Source organism: Scyliorhinus canicula, chromosome 11 (assembly GCF_902713615.1).
Source record: "Scyliorhinus canicula chromosome 11, sScyCan1.1, whole genome shotgun sequence".
Classification (NCBI taxonomy): Eukaryota; Metazoa; Chordata; class Chondrichthyes; order Carcharhiniformes; family Scyliorhinidae; genus Scyliorhinus; species Scyliorhinus canicula.
In genome coordinates, this window is record NC_052156.1 from 128,857,749 (window position 1) to 128,880,290 (window position 22,542).

Below are 22,542 nucleotides of genomic sequence, written 5' to 3' on the forward strand. Positions count from 1 at the left end.
GCTCTTGAATCTTTGGTCACAAATGCAGAGTGGGGAGAGCAATTTGGAGAAGTTTCTCATGGCTTTGCTTCTGGGCTTGACTAAGGTGGCCACTGGCAGGTCCAGTCTGGAATTGACCCATGGGTGTGCTGCTTTAGCTTCCTGCTTGTGCAGCTTTGTCAGTGCCTGAGTGGCCTGAAGAAAAGACCATGCAGTGTCCATCGGCAGCTTGACCCATTCCACAGATCCTGGGCATCACGGTCTGGATTGTATGGTGGGCAATATTATCATTATTTAAGTTGATATGTTTAATTTGTTTTATGGTTATATACTTTTTGTGCATTTGGTTATTATTTGATGCTAGGAAATCCACCGTCTCCTTTTTGGTTTGTTTAGAGAAAGCATTTTTTTTTTGTTTCCGATGAAACAAAAGGTTTTGCCATAACTCCAATGTTTATTCTTGAACAGTTGTGTTGTCATCACTCAGATTAGGAACTGAAGGGAGTGATGATTGATTGTAAGGTTTTTAATTCTTGCGCAGGATATGTAAGTGACTGACAAGGTCAACATTTGTTGCCCATCCCTGACTGGTGTTTGTGATAATCCTCACAAGGACCATGGAGGATTGCTGATTTTTCTTCCCGTGAGCTTTGTAGAGTACAAGCTCCCGCGGTGAACAGGTAGAGGCCAGTCCAGCTGGGGCTTGTTAGCGGGACTTTTAAATGTAGCTCCCATACACGGACCGACAGTTCCCGATAGACCTGGGCTGGGACGTTTATTTTGCGTGCCGTGGTCGCGGCTTTATTTTCAGTTCAAAATAAAGCAGCTTGACTTTCTACTCTCCGCCTCCTGGAAGTATTAGTGTTCAATAACTCCAGTGAGCTCCAAAGAACAAGAAGTTTGAACTAATATCTTCACCTATTATTTTTTTATTGTTGCTAATACCAGTTTAAAGATTTATATTTTGAAGGATTGCTTATAATATTAGGGAAATGAATTCAATATGTATATTGCCATACATTTTAAAATCTATGCTACCTGTAGTATCTAAAACATAGAACTTGGTAAAGGCAGAAAAATGGACCAATAACATTGCAAATTAATCGCAAATGGTTAATCTTCAGAAAGTATTTGTGCTAAGTGACTGAAAGTGGTAATTCATTAGCACCACTTCAATGCTCAAACATCTGGGGGGGGGGGGGAAAGCGTTATACTTTCTGCAGAAGGTATTGCAAACCTGGAACCAAATTTTGCTGCAGAATATATTCTACACCATCAACAAAGAGAGCTTGCATTGAAATATTGGCCTGAATTTTGCAGTTAGCAACGATTGGATGACTAGTTCTGTCCATTATGCTTACAATGGCCCAAACTTTTGAGTGACAACTTACACCAATTAGTTGCCTGCAGCAGCACACTGCCTTCTCTTGGGGATCTGGGGCTGATGAGAACAGGGCAAGCAACAATGTATCACCCAACCCAGTTGAAGAACCCTCATGAAAACATGCAATGTATGTTAGATGTAAATTGGATTATTTTATTCAACGTGTAATCATGTACAGAAAATGAAATGGAGGGAATGACATAATTATAGAATTTACAGTGCAGAAGGAGATCATATGACCCATCGAGTCTACACCAGGCCACGAAAAAGCACCCTACCTAAGCCCAGAACCCTATCCCACCCCCATAATGCAGCAACCCCACCTAACCCTTGGAAACAACAGGGCAATTTAGCGTCACTAATCCACCTAACCTGCACATCTTTGGACTGTGGGAGGAAAACTGAGCACCTGGAGGAAACCAATGCAGACAGGGGGAGAATGTGCAGACTCCGCATAGACAGTGACTCAAGCTGGGAATTGAACCCTGATCCCTGGTGCTGTGAAGCAACAGTGCTAACCACTGCTCCCCTGCTCCCATGCTGCCCCAAATGGATTGCGCGATGAGACAAAAAAATGGAAACATCAGTTTGTAACTCTCAGACAATAATTAGAATCTGAAGGAATGAGACACTATCCTTGAACATAAAAAAACATTAATTTCAGTACCAGAGGGGTTGTTTAGATGCAATTAAGTCTTATCGCATCATTTAAAAAAAATCATTTGATTTTCGCAGGCAAGCCCTCTTTTCTTTTTTTCTGGTGAGTTTAGTGGGTAGCCAAAGGGCAAGTACAGCAACTTCACCCCCTTTAATTGATTTCAGTGCTTGGCCGAGGGCAAAGTCCCAATAAAGTGCAACTGTGCAGGAACAGTGTAGATTGGACATCAACTTCTGGTTTCGGTGTTTTACAACAACTTATCTTTATTTGGTGCCTTAACATAATTAATCATCCCAGGGAGTTTAACATGGGATTATTTAGCAAAAATGACTGTGAACCACACAAGGAAATGTTATTTTAGATGACCAAAAGCTTACTCCTGAGATAGGTTTGAATGAGTGTTTAAAGAAAAAAGCTGGGGAAGGTTAGGGAGTGAATTCTGCAGCTTAGGTCAAAGGCAATTGAAATGCAGCACCAATCGGGGATGCTTAGGCCACAATTTGAGGAATGCCTAAATCTAGGAGGGTGGTGAGGCTGGAGCAAATTACTAGGATAGGGAGGAGGGCAAGACCATGGAGAGATTTGACAACAAAGATGGCCACTTTCAAAATTAAGATCTTGTTTAATGGTGGGCCAGTGGCGCTCAGCAAGCAGAATGGTGATGGATTAATGGGACTTGGTGCAAGTTAAGATATGGGCAGCAGAGTTTTGGAAGACTTCAAGTTCAAGGAGGACAGATTATCGGAGACTAGCCAGGAGTGCATTGGACTAGTTGGGTCTGGAGGTAACGAAGGCATGAATATGAGTTTCAACAGCAGATGAGCTGAGGGACGGTGAAGTTGGGTGATGTGCAGAGGTGGAAATAGATTGGTCTTGTGCTGGTGCAAATATGTAGCTGGAAACTCATCCTGGCGTCAAATATGACACCAATGTTGCCAACAGACTGCCTTAATCTTAGACTGTTGCCAGGGAGCGCGCACGATGGGCTCAGTAGCTAGGGACTATAAAAGATCACTTCAGTTTTTCCAACATTTAATTCAAAAATATTTTTGCTCATCCAGTACTGGATATTGGAAAGGCAGTCTGACAGTTTAGCAACTGAAAGAGTCTAGAAAGGAGGAGCTGTGGTATAGTTTTTTAAAGTTCTCACAGAGGGGAGGCATTAGGCTGAAAAATAGGAGAGAATCGAGGATTGATCCTTGGGGGACACTGGAGATGATGATTCAGGAGCAGAAGGATAAACCATTGCAAGTATTTATCTGGATATGATTAGATAGATAAGAATAGAAGCTGGTGAGAGCACACCCATCAAGCTGGATAATGGTGGAGAGGTGTTTGAGGAGAGATGGTATGGTTTAAAGTTATGGACAGGTTGAGAAGGATGAGGTGGGAAAATGTACCGATGCCATTTGTGACTTTGATCAGAATAGTTCTGTATTGTGTCGGGGCAGAATCCAGATCGTGGGGTGGGGACTGAAACATTGAATTCTGGGATAGGAACAAATTTGGGAGGTGACAACACATTGAAGGAAGAAGGAAGAGTGTTTGAGATGAGATGGTTTGCAAGGAGGATGGGGTTTTATCTCTCTTTGAGGAGAGGGGTCATGATGGTAGATTTGAGGGCTGAGGGAAACAGCCGACGAGAGGGAATCATTTACAGTGCTGGCTCATCTGGGAGCCAGGAAGGGAAGGTAAGTGGTCAGAGGTTTAGTGGGAATATTGAGCAAACAAGATGGGTCTCATTTACAAGATGAGATCAGAGTGCTAGACAGGAGACACGAGGGAAACTAAAGGAATATGTGATTTCAGGGCAAGGGCATAGGAGATTTGGAGGAGAATTAGTGTGCTTGTGGAAGGGAGGGATGCAGCAAAGGCAGCCGATCAAACTGTCTTGACCTTGGAGCTCTTTAAAGGTCAGAATGGGAGGGGATTGGGAGAAGATTTTAAGAAGATAATTTGCAGGAGAGAATAGGTGCAGGTAATCTTTGTATTCCAGGATGATCCTTCCAAGTCTGTAACCCAAAGACATATGGAATCATAGAATCCCTTAAGTGCAGAAGGCAATTCGGCCTATCGGGTCTGCACCGACCCTCTGAAAGAGCACCCTATCATGGCTCTCTCCCTCACAACCCCACCTAACTGTTGCACACTAAGGGGCAATTTAGCATGGCCAATCCACCTAACCTGCACATCTTTGGACTGCGGGAGGAAACTGGAGCACCTGGAGGAAACGCACGCAGACGCTGGGAGAATGTGCAAACACCAGACAGTTGCTCAAGGTCGGGATTGAACCTAAGTCCCAGCCGTTGTGAGGCAGCAATGCTAGCCACTGTGCTACCATGCCATGCCTAAGCAAGCAGAGATGAAGGACATGCTAGGAGAAAAGGCCAGGATGAGAGAATGATAGTGTTATTAGGAATTCGGATTTCAAAGGTAGAGGTGAGGGTGAGTTTAAGCAAATGAGTAGCTGCAGAAATGGTATGGCGAATGGAGGGAAAGACCAGGTACAGAGGGGCAGGAAGTTTAGAGGGGATGGGATGTGAGGTAAAACCTTTTCACCCGGAGCCTGGATTGAATCAGGAACTGACCGTCTGAAAGGGTGGTAGTGGTGAGAACCCTGACAACTTTTAAGATATTTGGATGAGCACCTGAAATGCCACAGCATACAAGGCTATAGGCCAAGTGCTGGAAAATAGGTTTAGAGTTGATAGGTGCTTGATGGTTGGAGGGGACATGTTGGGCTAAAGGCCTATTTCTTTGGTATTTTGAGTGGAGTTGTATATGAATTGGGGGATAGATTTTTTTTCTCTGGGATAGTACAGCATTTTACTATGAATGTGTAGACACCAGAAGTTGCTTTACATCGTAATAATCCCTTGTGATCCAACCAAGGCTGATAGTCTCAGCATTATTCTGACCGTAGTAGCTGGGCTGTTGCCTTTAATATAAAGAAACGTCCCAAGATTTAATAATAATCTTTATTAGTTTCACAGGTAGGCTTACATTAACACTGCAATTAAGTTACTGTAATGAATATTGCTATAGTAGAGAAGGTTACTGAGCTCGGAAGGGAGAGATGAGGACCAAAAGTGAATAACAGTCTGGCCAATTAAATGAAACTTTGGGATGTCTTTGAAGCTGGAGTGACAAATGGAGTAGTGGAAAGGTTTAAAGGAGATTTGAGTAGTAGTGAGGCAACTACAAGCTCTACCATGAATCAGTGAAGAATGTGCAGAATACTGGATTTGAGTAAACAAGCTTTTGAGGGGAATGTCATTCTGGAGGAGTTTATATTAATGAACTTGCTCAGAGCCTTCTGTAAAAATAAGTTGGGATGCTTGCTGACAATTGCACATTGTTAGTATCATTCATAACTCTTCATAAACTGAAGCAATCAGTGTCCATCAGAAGCAAGGCCTGCACAACGCTTGGGCTGATAAGTGATTTTTCTGCCACACAAGTTCCAGGCAATGACAACCTCCAACAACCTCACTATCCCCCTGTGACGTTCAGTGGCATTACCAGCACTGACTCCCCCAATTATCAACATTCTGGGGTTACTTACTATTTACCAGAAACTGAACTGGACTAGTCTGTGGTTAGTTAAACTCTGTGGCAACAAGAGCAGGTTAGAAGCTGAGAATTCTGCCAAGGTGACTAACCTGACTACCAAAATCGGTCCACCACCTATAAGGCATAAGTGAAGAATGCGATGCATTATTCTCCACTTGCCTGCATGAGTGTAGCTCCAGGACAGCTCAAAGAGCTCTACACCATTCAGGACAAAGCAGACCAGTTGATTGACACCCCATCCACCAACCAGAACTTTCACTCTCTCCATCCCTGACATGGTGGCAGCAGTGTGTTCCATATATATTATGCACTTCAACTCGTTAGGCCTCCATCCGCAGCACCTTGTGACCTCTACCACCGAGAAGGACAAGGGTAGCAGGCGCATAGGGATGCCATTGACTGCAAGTTCCCCATGAAGCTACACACCATCCTGGCTTGGAAACACTGGCCTTGCCAATGACCCCCACATCCCATGAAAGAATGAAAAACATAGGGCAAGCTCGTGGAGGGATTTATAGGTAAATTTGATGTTGCGAAGGATGGGAGCCCATTTAGGCCAACGGTTGGGTGGGTGTCATTAGGGTTTTGATGGGAGAGCTAACCTGCCTGCGAACAGATAGGCAGGAGCGGAACTCAGTCCTTTTATGCAGCAATATGACAGAATGTAGAAATATATTGAATTACCATGGCTATATAAAGCTGCCATCATCCCTGTTTCGGGCAGGAGGGTGCAGAATGCTAAGGACTGTTCTTTTTGAATTGAACCCATCTGTTTTATTGAAGTGGATCTTGTAAATTTTAAGGTGAAAATGACTTGATATGTTGATTTTCCCTTTCTAAATGTACACAAATTTAGATCAAATTAATTTGTTTGATCTGAAAACAGTTAGGTTGTGCAATTCCAAGTTCAATTGATGTGAATACATTTGCTCTGTTTTATTTCCAGGGTTACTTACCTGCCAATGCAGAAAGAAGAGAAAGCACACTACAGCGGAAGCGAGCAGAGTACTTTGCTTTTATTGAACATTACTATGACTCGAGAAATGATGAACATCATCAAGATACTTACAGACAGGTATTTGAACTGAAATCCTTAATGTAATAGCTTTGTTGCATCTTTCCCTATTGAAATATACATCTTGTGTATTAAATTGAAGTCTCCAGTTTTCTCATTCGAAGGCTCCTGCAGTGAAGTGTTTTTGCAGTTGCTGATGAATGTGTTAACTCATCAACAACTTGCAATTATGCAATGCTTCAACATATGTAATATTTTTTTTTTTTTAAATTTAGAATACCCAATTATTTTTCCAATTAAGGGGCAATTTAGCGTGACCAATCCACCTACCTGCACATCTTAGGGTTGTGGGGGTGTAACCCACACAAACACAGGGAGAATGTGCAAACTCCACACGGACAGTGACCCAGGGCCGGGTTTCGAACCCGGGTCCTCAGCGCCGTAGGCAGCAATGCTAACCACTGTGCCACCGTGCTGCCCTAACATATGTAATATTGGTGGACTAGGAGCTAGTACCAGTCAGTGAGCCCAGCGATGATGGGTGAACAAGACTTGGTACGGGTTTGCATACAGGCAGCTATGTTTTGGACTGATGGAGGGTGGAAAATGGGAGGCCAGCTCGGATGGTATAACAAGACTGTCATTGTAATTGAAAGAAAGAGAGTTGGAAGCTTAAGGCCAAGATTATGAACAGTCTGCACCAACGCAAGCTCTATTTTCATACCTTACAAAGCCTGTTCCCAACTAGGCAAAGCTGTTGTTATATTTCCATTTGATACTGATTTTAAGAGATTTTGGATGTATATTGACTGAAAAAAGTAACCACAACTCTATGGCCATGGCACAGTCTGACTTTGGAATACATTCAACCAAACATGGAGTGATGCCCTCCAACATTTCATACCACTTGAGCTTCAGATCATGTGGAGTGTAAAGGATTTTTGAGAAAACCAATGCTTGGTACAGCATCAATATGCCAGCCAAACACTTACTAAGATATACACAGTATGTATGACAATGGGGAGCATTGTATAATTGCAATAATCCCATTAAAGTAAACATTAAAATTTCTTTGAACTATCAAATCACTAGCGGTTCAATAGGCCCATCACCACACTCCTAATGTTATCATCTCTTGATGGGCAGCATGGTAGCATTGTGGATAGCACAACTGCTTCACAGCTCCAGGATCCCAGGTTCAATTCCGGCTTGGGTCACTGTCTGTGCGGAGTCTGCACATCCTCCCCGTGTGTGCGTGGGTTTCCTCCGGGTGCTCCGGTTTCCTCCCACAGTCCAAAGGTGTGCAGGTTAGGTGGATTGGCCCTGATAAATTGCCCGTAGTGTCCATAATTTCCCTTAGTGTTGGGTGGGGCTACTGGGTTATGGGGATAGGGTGGCGGTGTTGACCTTGGGTAGGGTGCTCTTTCCAAGAGCAGGTGCAGACTCGATGGGCCGAATGGCCTCCTGCATTGTAAATTCTATGATCAGAATGCACTTACTTAGAATTTAAAGTTCAAAATGGAACTCCATAATTACCAACAAAGATGGATTAATTTCTTTGTACTGGGTTTAGTACTCTCTTTTAACTGAAGGCAAATTATATTCCATTTCCTTTTTCTAGTGAAATACTATGAACAGGAAAAATAACTACATTATTTTAAAAGGTTGCATTAAATTGAGAAAAACAATTTGCCCAGAATGTCCTGCAGAGTGTAATTTGTGAGATAATGCCATTTCAAACATCCTGTGGCAAACGTCTTCCAAAAATTACAGAAATTTAAATATTTGCTTCATTTAATAGACAAAGGACTTGCACTGTAAATTAGTATTTAAAAGCATTGATTTGTTATGGTTTTCAGGGTCAGAAAATGGAAAAATGTTTTAGACAACTTTTTCCTGAAACCACTGTTTTTCTAAACCATCAGATTGCCATAGATATACCTCGTATGACTCCTGAGAGTTTAATACTGCAACCAAAAGTAAGAGAGGTAAGAGCTTTGGGAATGAAGTAAAATAATATCTTTCCCCTGCCTCATCCAGCAGTTCTATAACTGAAGCTCTAGTGAATGGCTATATAGTTTGATTTGTGCAGAGCTGGGTTTGTCATTTTGACCAATTGCTATACTTAAAATCCTTACAATATATTTTCTTTAAGTTGCTTCATTCAGTATTGTTTATGAAGCCTTATGATTGTTACATTTACACCAATTTGACATGTGTATTATGATGAAACGTCATTTGAGAGTCATCCACAAAATCAGTAAATGACTGAATATTTGGGCTTGATTTGATATGCAAGTTAGTTTTTTATCTACAACCATTTGTGCCTCTAAAGACTAAGCTATAGGTGAGAGAGGACAAGCACAAGAACTACATCTCTGCTTCTGCCAACATTAACCCAATTGCCAGTTAGGAATATTGTCATTTATACTAGGAATTGCAGATTTGCAACAGCATCTTCCACTTTGGTCATTTTGGATTGCTGTAGATGTCCATAGCGTGACTATTTCAATTGATGATCGACATTCCCATTGAATCAGGGGCTGGTTTAGCACAGGGCGAAATCGCTGGCTTTGAAAGCAGACCAAGGCAGGCCAGCAGCACGGTTCAATTCCCGTACCAGCATCCCCGAACAGGCGCCAGAATGTGGCGACTCGGGGCTTTTCACAGTAACTTCATTTGAAGCCTACTTGTGACAATAAGCAATTTTCATTTCATTTCATCAAGAACACAACCACGGTGAAGCTAGGATTCATACAAACCTTACTACCTTTTAGTTTTCAGGGTTTTACATGATTTCAGTTAATGATCTCAGTTGGCTGCTTCTAGCTAGAATGCTATTTCTAGTTTGCTGATGAAGGTTTATTAATACTAGGAAGTGAACTGACCATCTTCCTGTTATCAACCAGCAGAATTTGGGAGCTTTTTTAAGAGGCAAATCTCATTGAATGGAGGTTGTGCAGTTTTGGATTTTGTAACCATTGAAAAATGTATTGAGGGCATTCAGTCATGAAGCAAGTAGGAAGCTGTGATTGTGTTGTGTCCTTCTGCTGAGGAATGGGGAAAGCAGTCCTGAAATTATGCAGCTTTCTATCTAGATTTGCAACCTGTTTTCCTCCATGGTATGTGAATCTTCACAATCTGTAGAAACTGGGAGATGATCTCTTGTGCTGCCATAGGACAGTTTGCATCTAAGGCTGGTTGCAGAAGATGCAAGAGTAGCTATCTTCAATTTGATCTTGCCCTTTAGGTACTGGTGAGCAAAGATACCTCTCCAGCAGCAGAACTCTGCTTTTTAATGCAGTTGACTCGTGACAAGTGAATGAATGACAGCAAGCTAAAATTTCCACTAGTGTTTAATTATGAAGTAAGTTTGCAAATATAACTTCTGTCACTTCTAACTTTAATTCCAATAATTGATATGAAGAGTTTCCTCCTATGAAAGTTTATCATTTAACTTCCCGTACATACACGTGCATTTGTGCACATGCACACACACCCACCCATTTTTGTACAAACTGATTGTGTTGTAATGGTGCATTCACCTTGACTAAAATAAATAAATTCCAAACAAACCTCCAGAAAAGAATCCAATATTCAGTGTAAACACTGTGGATTCTAGTCAGAACTAGACTGCTCCTTTGTTTCATTCTTGCCCAACAACTTAATTCCAATGTACATGTATTCCTATTGTCCATTGACCGAGTGAAATAATTTGTCCTGAAGATTTTTCTAATTGCGTGACGATCACCAACAATATTTGCTCATTATGCTATAAACTTTTGAGATAAAATTAATGTCCAAGTTGCAAACAAAAGGCTTATGGGTTCATAGACTTCTTAAAAATTTGGAGTTGTGCCTAAATACAATGTGGATGGTTCTTGAGACTGTTTCATCTCTTAGGTTTCTGTAAAAACTGTAATATGGAAATGGTAGTCAAACTGAAATATCTTTGAAGTATTGGTATTCTTGTTTCACCCAGCTCTGCAAGTGCAGCTGGCATGGCCAACGCTCAGATTCAGGTTGTACAGTTGGTTCTGTTACTAAATGTATTCAAGGGGTACTTAACCTTGAATCGTGACTCCTCAATACATTAAGTATTCCTAAACAAATGACACTGTACTCTGCAGCTGAGAAACCTGGCTTTGAGCCCCAGCTAAATGCAAGCAATCGTCTGACTGGCTGCACCACCAGTAATAATTTGGCCTTTGCTACTGTTTTCTTTCTTTATTTACAGATTCATATTGATATTCCAAGAACTAATCCTCTTATTCCTCTCTTTCAACAAGCTTCTGTGCAAAAGGTGAGAAAACTAATAAATGATTGGCCAGTGGTGCTTGAATAGTGTAACGAGAAAAAGCACTGATTTCAATGTATAATTCACTCAGCTTTGGCTGGATGGTAAGAAGTTGATGCCTGTATGATTATTTGGCAATTGTTGTTTGCGTTGAGCTCCATGGGGAAAGTTGGATCGTGTTATCCTGCCATGTGCAATTAAACCCAAGTTGGAGAATCAAGCAGATTTTGCACTTTTTCATGCACTGCTGGTCTATCAAGTTGCCTGATGCACATAATGTCACCTTAAATGACTATTCTGTAATAAAGTTGGAAGAGCTTTAATGCATCATTGTTTCTAACTACTGGTTGAACCAAATTAGAGTTTAAGATAATGTTTTTGGCTTGCATCACTGGACTAATTTGATACTGACACTAAGTAGTTTTGCAGTTAAAAGTAAACCAGTGTCTGTTATTACGTTTAGTCTTTCATTTGTTGTCCTTTCATTTTTTTTCTGTTGGGGACTAATGATCATGAAGAAATGTGAAGTGAGACAGTGGCGAAGATGTTCCGTTGAAAATATTCTTTTTTTTTTGGTGCCACATCGGGAAGTTATTTTAATCTGCCTTTTTGCTGTGGCAATAGGCTAATTAGAACAGTTTTATTTGAAAGTACATCTGCATTCCAGTAACATTTCCGAGTTAGCTTGAACAGTGGTTCTAATTAATTGTTTTTCTGCACCAAGCGAAGGTGTGGATTGCGCAAACATGTCTCTTGATACTTTAATGAGACCAAAGAAAGGTTTAAAGTTGAAATAATCGTACGTCTTTGGGTGAAGTTCATTTGGTGTACTTAGGAATTTTTGGCTTGTGTTTGCACCATTTAGAAGTACTGCATTTGAAAAGGGATAAATTGTTTAACTTTGAACTGTTGAAACTTGCAACTGCTGAATGCTTGGCCCTCTGTTTGTCATGCTACTCCTGCAACCGTTGATTTTTCTCAACATTTCCCTTACATCCATCTTTTATTTCTATATTATATTCTTCATTGTCACAGGTAGGCTTACATTAAACACTGCAGTGAAGTTACTGTGAAAAGCCCTTAGTCGCCCTATTCCGGCACCTGTTCGGGTACACAGAGGGAGAATTCAGAATTTCCAAATTACCTAACAGCCCGTCTTTCGGGACTTGTGGGAGGAAATGGAGCACCCGGAGGAAATCCACACAGACCTGGGGGGAACGTGCAGACTCCACACAGACAGTGACCCAAGCCGGGAATCGAACCTGAGACCCTGGCGTTGTGAAGCAACAGTGCTAACCACTGCTACCGTGCCGCCCATTTTCGCCATTTGTCAGATCTGACAGAAACACTTGAAGTGCTATTTATTTTTTTTATTCATGCATGGAATGAGTGTGTTTATGCTGAGGCAATCATTTATTGCCCATTCCATAATTACCATTGAGAAGATGGTGGCGAGCTGCCATCTTGAACTGCTGCAGTCAACTTGGTGTTATACACCCACAGTAGTTAGGTAGTATTTTGACCCAGTAACAAAAGGATGACAGTAGAATTCCAAGTCAGGAGGCTGTGTGACTTGGAGTTGAACCTGCAGGTGGGCCTCCATTGGGCCTCATTCCCCTCTGCCAAGGCTGACCACAGCTCTCGGATTGTCCTGGAGAGGAATGGTAATCCAGAACGTCTTTTCTCAATTATCTCAACCCTCCCGTTTCTTAAGTCCTGGAAAATGTTTCTTCCCAAATTCATGTCCACCTTTTGCACAACTTCTATGAATCTTTCCAATTACTGCTACAACATTGAAATGGCTTTAACCAAAGTCACATGTGTCATCTACAGTGATCTGTTCAATTTCTGATGCTTCTGCAGATCTTGCCTTCCTTTGTCCACTTCTATTTAAGAAAGATGAGAACAGGAAGCCAGTGAATTATAGACTAACTTGGCTAATATCTATCTGTTGGGAAATTAGGAGAGTCTAATAACTTGCCTGATTAACTTGGAAGATTTTCGGCTGATCAGAGAAAGCCAGCAATGGTTGGTGAAGAGTCAGTCATGCTTGATGAATCTGATTGGATTTTTTTCAATAAGTGACTGAAGTACTGGACAGGGAACTATCTATGCATTGTCATTTATATGGACATCCAGAAGATAGTGTTAGCTAAAATTGAGACTTCCAGAATTGAATGTAAATTATTGACATGGTTATTTATTAACAGTGTAGAAGATGGAATATAAAGCTCATATCCAAATTTGTTAATGTCACAAATATTTTAAGCAGTGTAGATTGAAGCATAAAGTTACAAAGCACTATAAATTGAGTAAGCAAATGGACAAAACAGTGACAAATGGATTGTAGTGAATTGAAGTGTGAGGTCATCCACGCCAGGCCTAAGAGAGTAGTCAGAGAATTTTCTAAATGAGCTAGAAACATTGGAGATCCAAAGAGACGTGGGGACATTATATATATATATATATATATATATCATTAAAATATCATGAACTGGTATGGGAAATAACCAAAATCTATTGGAATGCTGGCTTTTATACAGAGAATCAGAATTCTGTTTTTTAAATAAATCTAGAGTATCCATTTATTTTTTTCCAATTAAGAGGCAATTTAGTGTGGCCAATCCATTTAACCTGCACATCTTTGGATTGTGGGGGTGAAACCCACGCAGACGTGGGGAGATGTGCAAACTCCACGCAGACAGTGACCCGGGGCCAGGATCGAACCCTGGTCCTCGGAGCCGTAGGCAGCAGTGCTAACCACTGCGCTACCGTGCTTGCTTCATGAGATCGAGAATTCAAGGGGATAGAAATTATGCTGCAAATATGCAATGCCCTGGTTGGATCACAACTGGAGTACTGTGATCCATTCTGGCCACCACATCATATGAAGGTTATTTTGGCCTTGGAGGGAAATCATTTTAAGTTTATCAGAATGACACATGGCTTTCAAGGGTTAAAATAAAATAAAAGATTGCATAAGGGGATGTATTCCCTGGAATTTAGAAGCTTAAAGGATGATTTTGATCAATGGTTTCCAGGTATTGAGGGGAACAGATGTGGTGGTTGTGGTGATCTGCATCACTGTAAATACACAAGGTGTTAATGTAAATACACTAAGACTAAGTAAGCACTAGAGGGAGCACCTGGGATATCATAACATGCAGACATGCAGCTAATGAACACATAGAATAGAACACGACCACTGGGCAGTCAAGACACCCAGAGGTGACACTACCACAAGGGGGCAACCCATATAAAAGGACAGGGCACACATGCTCTCTCTCTTTCCAAAGGTGACACTTAGAGAGAAGGACAGCGGCAGATTGGAAGCATCACACCCACACATGGCTTAGAGCAGAGGGTTTGTTAGACTGAGTTACTATAGCAAGATTATCAGGAGAGTCGAACTCAAGTAGGAGAATTGTTAACTGTTCAATAAATGTGTTAAAGCTATCTCCAAGTCTGAACCTTCCTTTGTCAGAGCATGCATCAAGGAAGCAGCTTATGCTACATGAAGAAGCATAACAAGGTTCCAGGAGTGCCTGTTGAATCTATACAGTTCAACTTAATATATCCGTGACAACCAGCAACAGCACCCAGGCAAGATGTTCGAGATTCCGATTCCTCAGCAGCTCAGGTGCCACGGCAATCTCAGTGCCAACTGGCGTGCATTCAAACATAAATTTGAGGTCTACCTGGTAGCATCCGACCTAGATGGCGTGGCGGATGCAGAGAAAATAAAGCTTCTGCTCGCCATTGCGGGTGAAGGTGCAGCAGAAATCTTCAACATCTTCAAGTACTCCAAGGACAAGACAAGAGAGGCTTCCACACAGTCCTGGACAAGTTTGAAAAATACTGCGAGGAAAACACAAAAGAAATCCATAAAAGAGGCGCCAATACTCAGCATGAGGCGAAGGTAAGCCTGCAAATGCAGAAAACGGCAGTTTTGATTGGCAGCCATCTTGAGAAAGGAGCCGCACATGCGCAGTTCCCCAGAAGACGCGAACCGGCAAAAGTGTTGATTTCTTCTTTGGACATCGCGAGCACAATGACAGCTCCGACACAAAGTGATGATATGGTCCTTGAAGACTGCGACTCCAGCGATGATTTAACCATTGGACATGGCGACCTCAGTACCAAATCTGAACCGCAACGTGATGTGTTGTACAGTGAAGAATCTGACACAGACATGGACAAGTTCTTCGGATTTGAGGATCCTCAGCCCAGCACAGACATCCTAACCCAGAAGTACAGGATTCTGCTGTGGCCTGACACCAAGAGACAGAGCGATACAAGCCCACAGAGAGCAGCCTGACGCCACACCAGTGGTCCATGCACCACAAACAGTGTCCCACACACCATGAAGAGTCCCCGACTCCGCACAGAAAGTGATGACGGACTCCACAGCGAGACCACTGCACGACTCCATTGAGAGCGCACAGATCGACTCAAAAGCGAGACCACTGCATGACTCCACACAGGGAACGATGCCAGACTCCACAGAGAGAGCGATACCAGCCTCCACAGCGAGCTCGTTGACAGACTCCACAGAACGCAAGATTCCAGAGCGCAGTCCTTGCATAAACAAGACCATGAAGGTCTAGTAAACTTATCTGAGCAAACAGCAGCAGACGATGCAAATCTGCCACGCTCAAGTGCACAGCAAGATGACTATGATAGTCTACCATGCACACGTGAACAACAAAAAGACTATGACAGTCTACCCAGATTGTTTGAGCCACCAGAAGAAGACTCTGACAGTCTACCCAGCTCATCTAACCGACAAGAAGACACCTGAAGGTCTACCCACTGTATGTGCGACAAGTGACAAAGGCTTCACAATTCCCATACAAGATGTACATAAGAACATAAGAATTAGGAGCAGGAGTATGCCATCCGGCCCCTCGAGTCTGCTCCGCCATTCAATGAGATCATGGCTGATCTTTTTGTGTATTCAGCTCCACTTTCTGGCCCAAACACCATAACCCTTAATCCCTTTATTCTTCAAAAAACTATCTATCTTTAACTTAAAAACATTTAATGAAGGAGCCTCAACTGCTTCACTGGGCAAGGAATTCCATAGATTCACAACCCTTTGGGTGAAGAAGTTCCTCCTAAACTCAGTCCGAAATCTAATTCCCCTTATTTTGAGGCTATGTCATCCGCCAGTGGAAACAACCTGCCCGGATCTATCCTATCTATTCTCTTCATAATTTTATATGTTTCTATAAGATCCCCCCTCATCCTTCTAAATTCCAACAAGTACTGTCCCAGTCTACTCAACCTCTCCTCATAATCTAACCCCTTCAGCTCTTGGATGAACCTCGTGAATCTCCTCTACACACCCTCCAGCGCCCGTACGTCCTTTCTCAGGTAAGGAGACCAAAACTGAACACAATACTCCAGGTTTGGCGTCACTAACACCTTATACAATTGCAGCATAACCTCCCTAGTCTTAAACTCCATCCCTCTAGCAGTGAAGGACAAAATTCCATTTGCCTTCTTAATCACCTGTTACACCTGTAAACCAACATTTTGCGACTCATGCACTAGCACACCCAGGTCTCTCTGCACAGCAGCATGTTTTAATATTTTGCCATTTAAATAATAATCCCGTTTGCTGTTATTCCTACCAAAATGGATAACCTCACATTTGTCAACATTGTATTCCATCTGCCAGACCCTAGCCCATTCACTTGACCGATCCAAATCCCTCTGCAGACTTCCAGTATCCTCTGCACTTTTCGCTTTACCACTCATCTTAGTGTCGTCTGCAAACTTGGACACATTGCCCTTGGTCCCAAACTCCAAATCATCTTTGTAAATTGTGAACAATTGTGGGCCCAACACTGATCCCTGAGGGACACCACTAGCTACTGAATACTACCTAACTACTGTGGGTGTATAATACTGATTACCAGAGAAACTCGCATTAACCCCCACTCTTTGCTTTCTATTAATTAACCAATCCTCTACCCATGCTACTACTTTACCCTTAATGCCATGCATCTTTATCTTATGCAGCAACCTTTTGTGTGGCACCTTGTCAAAGGCTTTCTGGAAATCCAGATATACCACATCCATTGGCTCCCTGTTATCTACCGCACTGGTAATGTCCTCAAAAAATTCCACTAAATTAGTTAGGCACGACCTGCTCTTTATGAACCCATGCTGCGTCTGCCCAATGGGACAATTTCCATCCAGATGCCTCGCTGTTTCTTCCTTGATTATAGATTCCAGCATCTTCCCTACTACCGAAGTTAAGCTCACTGGCTTATAATTACCTGCTTTCTGCCTACCTCCTTTTTTAAACAGTGGTGTCACGTTTGCTAATTTCCAATCCGCGGGGACCACCCCAGAGTCTAATGAATTTTGGTAAATTATCACTAGTGCATCTGCAATTTCCCTAGCCATCTCTTTTAGCACTCTGGGATGCATTCCATCAGGGCCAGGAGACTTGTCTCCCTTTAGCCCCATTAGCTTGCCCATCACTACCTCCTTAGTGATAACAATCATTTCAAGGTCCTCGCCTGTCATAGCCTCATTTCTATCAGTCACTGGTATGTTATTTGTGTCTTCCACTGTGAAGACCGACCCAAAAAACCTGTTCAGTTCCTCAACCATTTCCTCATCTCCCAGGGTCCCAGGTTCGATTTCCGGCTGGGTCACTGTCTGTGCGGAGTCTGCACGTCCTCCCCGTGTGCGCGTGGGTTTCCTCCGGGTGCTCCGGTTTCCTCCCACAGTCCAAAGATGTGCGGGTTAGGTGGATTGGCCATGCTAAATTGCCCGTAGTGTAAGGTTAATGGGGGGATTGTTGGGTTACGGGTATACCGGTTACGTGGGTTAAGTAGGGTGATCATTGCTCGGCACAACATCGAGGGCCGAAGGGCCTGTTCTGTGCTGTACTGTTCTATGTTCTATGTTCTATTATTAAAACTTCCTTCTCATCCTCTAAAGGACCAATATTTACCGTAGCCACTCTTTTTTGTTTTATATATTTGTAATAACTTTTACTGTCTGTTTTTATATTCTGAGCACGTTTACTCTCATACTCTATCTTACTCTTCTTTATAGCTTTTTTAGTAGCTTTCTGTTGCCCCCTAAAGATTTCCCAGTCCTCTAGTCTCCCACTAATCTTTGCCACTTTATATGCTTTTTCCTTCAAATTGATACTCTCCCTTATTTCCTTAGATATCCACAGTCGATTTTCCCTTTTTCTACCTTTTTGTTGGTATAAACCTTTGCTGAGCACTGTGAAAAATCGCTTGGAAGGTTCTCCACTGTTCCTCAACTGTTTCACCATAAAGTCTTTGCTCCCAGTCTACCTTAGCTATTTCTTCTCTCATCCCATTGTAATCTCCTTTGTTTAAGCACAAAACACCAGTGTTTGATTTTACCTTCTCACCCTCCATCTGTACTTTAAATTCCACCATATGGTGATCCTTCCGAGAGGATCCCTAACTATGAGATTATTAATTAATCCTGTCTCGTTACACAGGACCGCTTGTTCCCTCGTAGGTTCCATTACATACTGTTTTAGGAAACGATTGCGGATACATTCTATAAACTGTGAGATATATGACATCTCAGCGAGACTGACAGACATCAGCTAGTATGTGCAGAGGCACTCGACAATCAAAGTGAGGCTACTAGTGATTCCAGTGACACCACTTAATTCAAACCTCATCCACTCGAGCCTCTCCAAGAAAATGCATTCTTGAACCTTTTGACTCCGGACGGGGAGCATCAAGACACCTCTGATGATTCAAGTGACACCTCAGATGATTCAAGTGAACCTGAAATGACTCCGCGCAGGGAGTGTCAGGAAACCAAAGCTGATTCAGGTCAACCAGAAAGGACTCCAGACGGGGAGCATCGACAAGCCAACGATGATTCTAGTGAACCGGACGTGACTCCAGACGGAGAGTGCCGAGGAATCAGACGGCACGCTCAATGAAACAGCAGATGCCACAAAGCACACTGATACAAGTAATTATGTGAAGGACTCTAATTCTCCACTCGGTGTGGTCATTGAACGCAACGTCAACAACAAGCACGACAAAACCAACACTGGAACAACGACTGGTACGACATGGTACAACTCTGAAAATGCAGGACAATGTAACAGCACAGCTCCTAACAATTGCAAGAGTACAGCCATGCCATGGCATGACAGCAAATCTCACCGATTCAAGTTTGCTCCACTACAAACAAGCAAACCAGCTTTCGAGGCAGATGAGTTTGCTCCACTACGAACAAGCAAACCAGCTTTCAAGGCAGATGACATACTGCATCAACATCGCAATCACAAGAAACAGACCAGGTCGGACAACCCAGATGACATACTGCATCGCTACCACAAGCATAGAAACAAAGTTATTTGACCATTTGCACACCACACTTCTTGGTTCCTTAAGCACAGGAACACTGACAGCGTTCACAAGGGAATGACAACATCAACACGACACTTCCATAAGAACACAAGAAAGCCACTCGACCATATTAACTCATGAACTTTGGACTCATTATTTGGTATTGTGTAATCATCACTGCCATCATGATTTGTACATGTCATCACTTATCTACTTATTTTGTTCAATTTTCTTTAACACTGTCCAGAAAATATGTTACATGAAAAAAGGGGGGATGTCGTGATATGCATCACTGTAAATACACAAGGGGTTAATGTAAACACACTAAGACTAAGTAAACACTAGAGGGAGCACCAGAGACATCATGACATGCAGACATACATCGAATGAACACATAGAATAGGACACGACCAATGGGCAGTCAAGACACCCAGAGGTGACACTACCACAAGGGGGCAACCCATATAAAAGGACAGGGCACACATGCTCTCTTTCCACCGGTGATACTTGGAGAGAAGGACAGGGGCAGATCGGAAGCATCACACCCAACGCATGGCTTAGAGCAGACTGGTTAGTTAGACTGAGTTACTATAGCAAGATTATCAGGAGAGCCGAACTCAAGTAGGAGAATTGTTAACTGTTCAATAAATGTGTTAAACCTATCTCCAAGTCTGAACCTTCCTTTGTCAGAGCATGCATCACGGAAGCAGCTTATGCTACATGAAGAAGCATAACACAACAGTGGTTAGAAGCAATTTCAGCTGGCTGGAATTATAAACAGAACATAGAACCCCTGCAGTGCTGAAGGAGGCCATTTGGCATTTCAAGTCCGAAAGAGCACCCTACCTACGCCCATTTCCCCGTCCTCTCCCCGTAACCCATAAGCCCACATAACCTGCCCATCTTTGGACACTAAGTGACAATTTTGCACGGCCAATCCACCTAACCACATCTTTGGACTGTGGGAGGAAACCTGAGCACCCGGAGAAAACCCACGCAGACAAAGGGAGAATGCCACCCAAGGCTCGAATTGAACTGGGGTCTCTGGTGCTGTGAGGCAGCAGTGCTAATCACTGTGCCCCCGTGCCACCGAGGATTCTAGGACTCGGGGACAAACCTTTTTTGTAATTTCTCCTAATTACTCCTCCTTTTCTGAGCTCAGTGGTTGATAATTCCACACATGCTGCACCAACATGTTGTTTCAGCAGCACAGTGTTAGTTAAGCTCCAGGTTGCTTCCCATCTAACATTCGATGCTAGGCCTTGCCTGAGATTCTGCAGAGCATGGCAGTCAAACTGTTGGTTGTTCTTCAAGAATTTGGAGCTTGAAACCCTGATCCACTATTGCACCAAGATTTTAGGAGGGGTGATTGAAAACACCGTATCACCTGGTAATTGTGAATCAAAAATGGATATTAAACTGGATCGTATCTGGGATGGGAGATGGGGGTGGTCATGGGTGGTAGCGGGGAGGGGGCGTGTGGGGGGAGATAGTTTTAGTTGATCAGATATTTGTGGAGTGCGATTCCACTGCATAGCGCTGGGGGTGGAGCATGATACACAGAAGCTACTTAGGAATCTACCTTGAAAAGCCAAGACAAAGTATTGAATAAATTAGAATAGTCACAAAGATTCATAAAATTCAGCCCATCGTTTCTTTGGTGCTAGGTCGTTGATCAGTATTTTCTACAATAACCTGTAAGGGTCCTTCTTGTTTATTCCCTGTCTATTCCCTTATTTCCCCATTCTTTTAATTTTTGCCCTCCTTTTTTTTGATCAATGAATGATTTATGTACATGTGCCTTTAAGGAGCCTGTATTTTTAATTCAAGCAGAAGAAAGCAGTGGTCAGTATCATTAATTCAAGTGGAGGATTTCAACAGCAGAAGAGATCACTGTTAGTCTGTGTGGGTTTAAATCCGAGCTGTGGACAGTCCGTCACCAATGATTGAGATTGGCTGGACTCTATTTGATTGAATTAGGCCAAAAGTGGAGCTCTGCCCAGCAACAGGTGATGATCAGATCTGATCCCACTGGAATGTTTTCAGAATCATAGTTTGCTTTCAGTTGTGATCCTGTCAAAGACTTTGGAGACTTTAATTAGAATGATTGGTTAATACCGATGCTGTGTTTTGTGACTCTGGGACGAGTGGGAATAGAATTTTGCATTTGCCCAGGCTGTAACAAACCCCGTTGCACTTTCTCGAAATTTCTATTATTCAGCATAACTTTATTCTTTTGAATGTTAGCATCATATAAACAGAACATTAAATACAATTTATTTCAGCTCCAACATTGTAAGTTCCTTTGCAATGCTTATTCCTCTGCAGTGATTTGATGTCCCTAAATTTAATGTGTATTGAAGGATTGTTTTCATTTCACACTCAATCAGTACAATTTATAATTCTTATTACAATGCACAGGCTGACATTCTAATTACACAAAACAACTTTCAGGAAGATCAAGGGCTTCTGTGAATAACAAATCACTGTTGACCACTAACTTGCTTTCTCTATCTCCAATGGTGACCATGAAGCAACTCCAACATTGCAGAGAATCCCAATTACTTACTAAGAGAATAGACTAAGAAGGCAATGCCTGGGTCTCTGATAACGCTGCCTGCTTTCCTGAGGCAGCAGGTGGTGTATACAGAATCAATGTGAGGGTGGCAAGCTTGTGTGATGCGTTGGGCTGAGTTCACCACACTCTGCAGTTTTTTGCGATCTTGGACCGAGCAGTTCTAACTCCATTGGTGACCACAAAGCTATTGGCTTACATGAAAAATCCAACAAGTTCACTCGTGTTGTTTCGTGAAGGAAAACTGACAAACTGAAGCCCCGGGAGTTGTTTCATAGCTTGGTACGCCTTAGGGCAGGAAGAGGCCTATTAGGAGCTGAGGCCTATTGGGAGCTGACAAGGTGGCAGAAGGTTCCTGGCTCCATCTTGCTGGACAGTTGGGGTAAAGAAATGCCCATGAGTAGTGGTGTTCACAGAGCAGTTAAATAGTAGGAATTTGTTTTGGTGATTAGAAGCTGGCGTGCAGCCTTGTGACTCGTGGGATGCAGTTGCGGGAGAAGAGATTGAGCAACTGGGAGACAAGCAGCCATTGGGGCAGTCTGGGTTGGAGCGGCTTTTAAGGGAAATAAGAGGCCAGATCTTCGAAAGAGAACAGCTGAAATCCCCCATGAGGAAGGCAGAGTTGGAAATATTTTTTTTGTCACACTGACACTCGTTGGGGCGGGGGGGGGTTGTTGCCGAGAAAT

The 22,542-nt window shown here is 42.6% G+C and overlaps 1 protein-coding gene across 10 annotated transcripts in view; it reads left to right on the plus strand.

Moving 5' to 3' along the window:
• tbc1d22a (TBC1 domain family, member 22a) overlaps positions 1 to 22,542 on the plus strand; it is a 444,201-nt gene that overhangs the window by 116,048 nt on the left and 305,611 nt on the right. The window contains exons 6-8 of one of the 10 annotated variants that reach the window (XM_038811404.1): positions 6,541 to 6,669; positions 8,469 to 8,588; positions 10,847 to 10,912. In XM_038811404.1, the coding sequence (XP_038667332.1) occupies positions 6,541 to 6,669; positions 8,469 to 8,588; positions 10,847 to 10,912 (315 nt within the window). Of the gene's footprint in view, positions 1 to 6,540; positions 6,670 to 8,468; positions 8,598 to 10,846; positions 10,913 to 22,542 lie in introns of all 10 variants that reach the window. The other 9 variants (XM_038811403.1, XM_038811407.1, XM_038811405.1 and 6 more) reach the window with 9 other exon arrangements.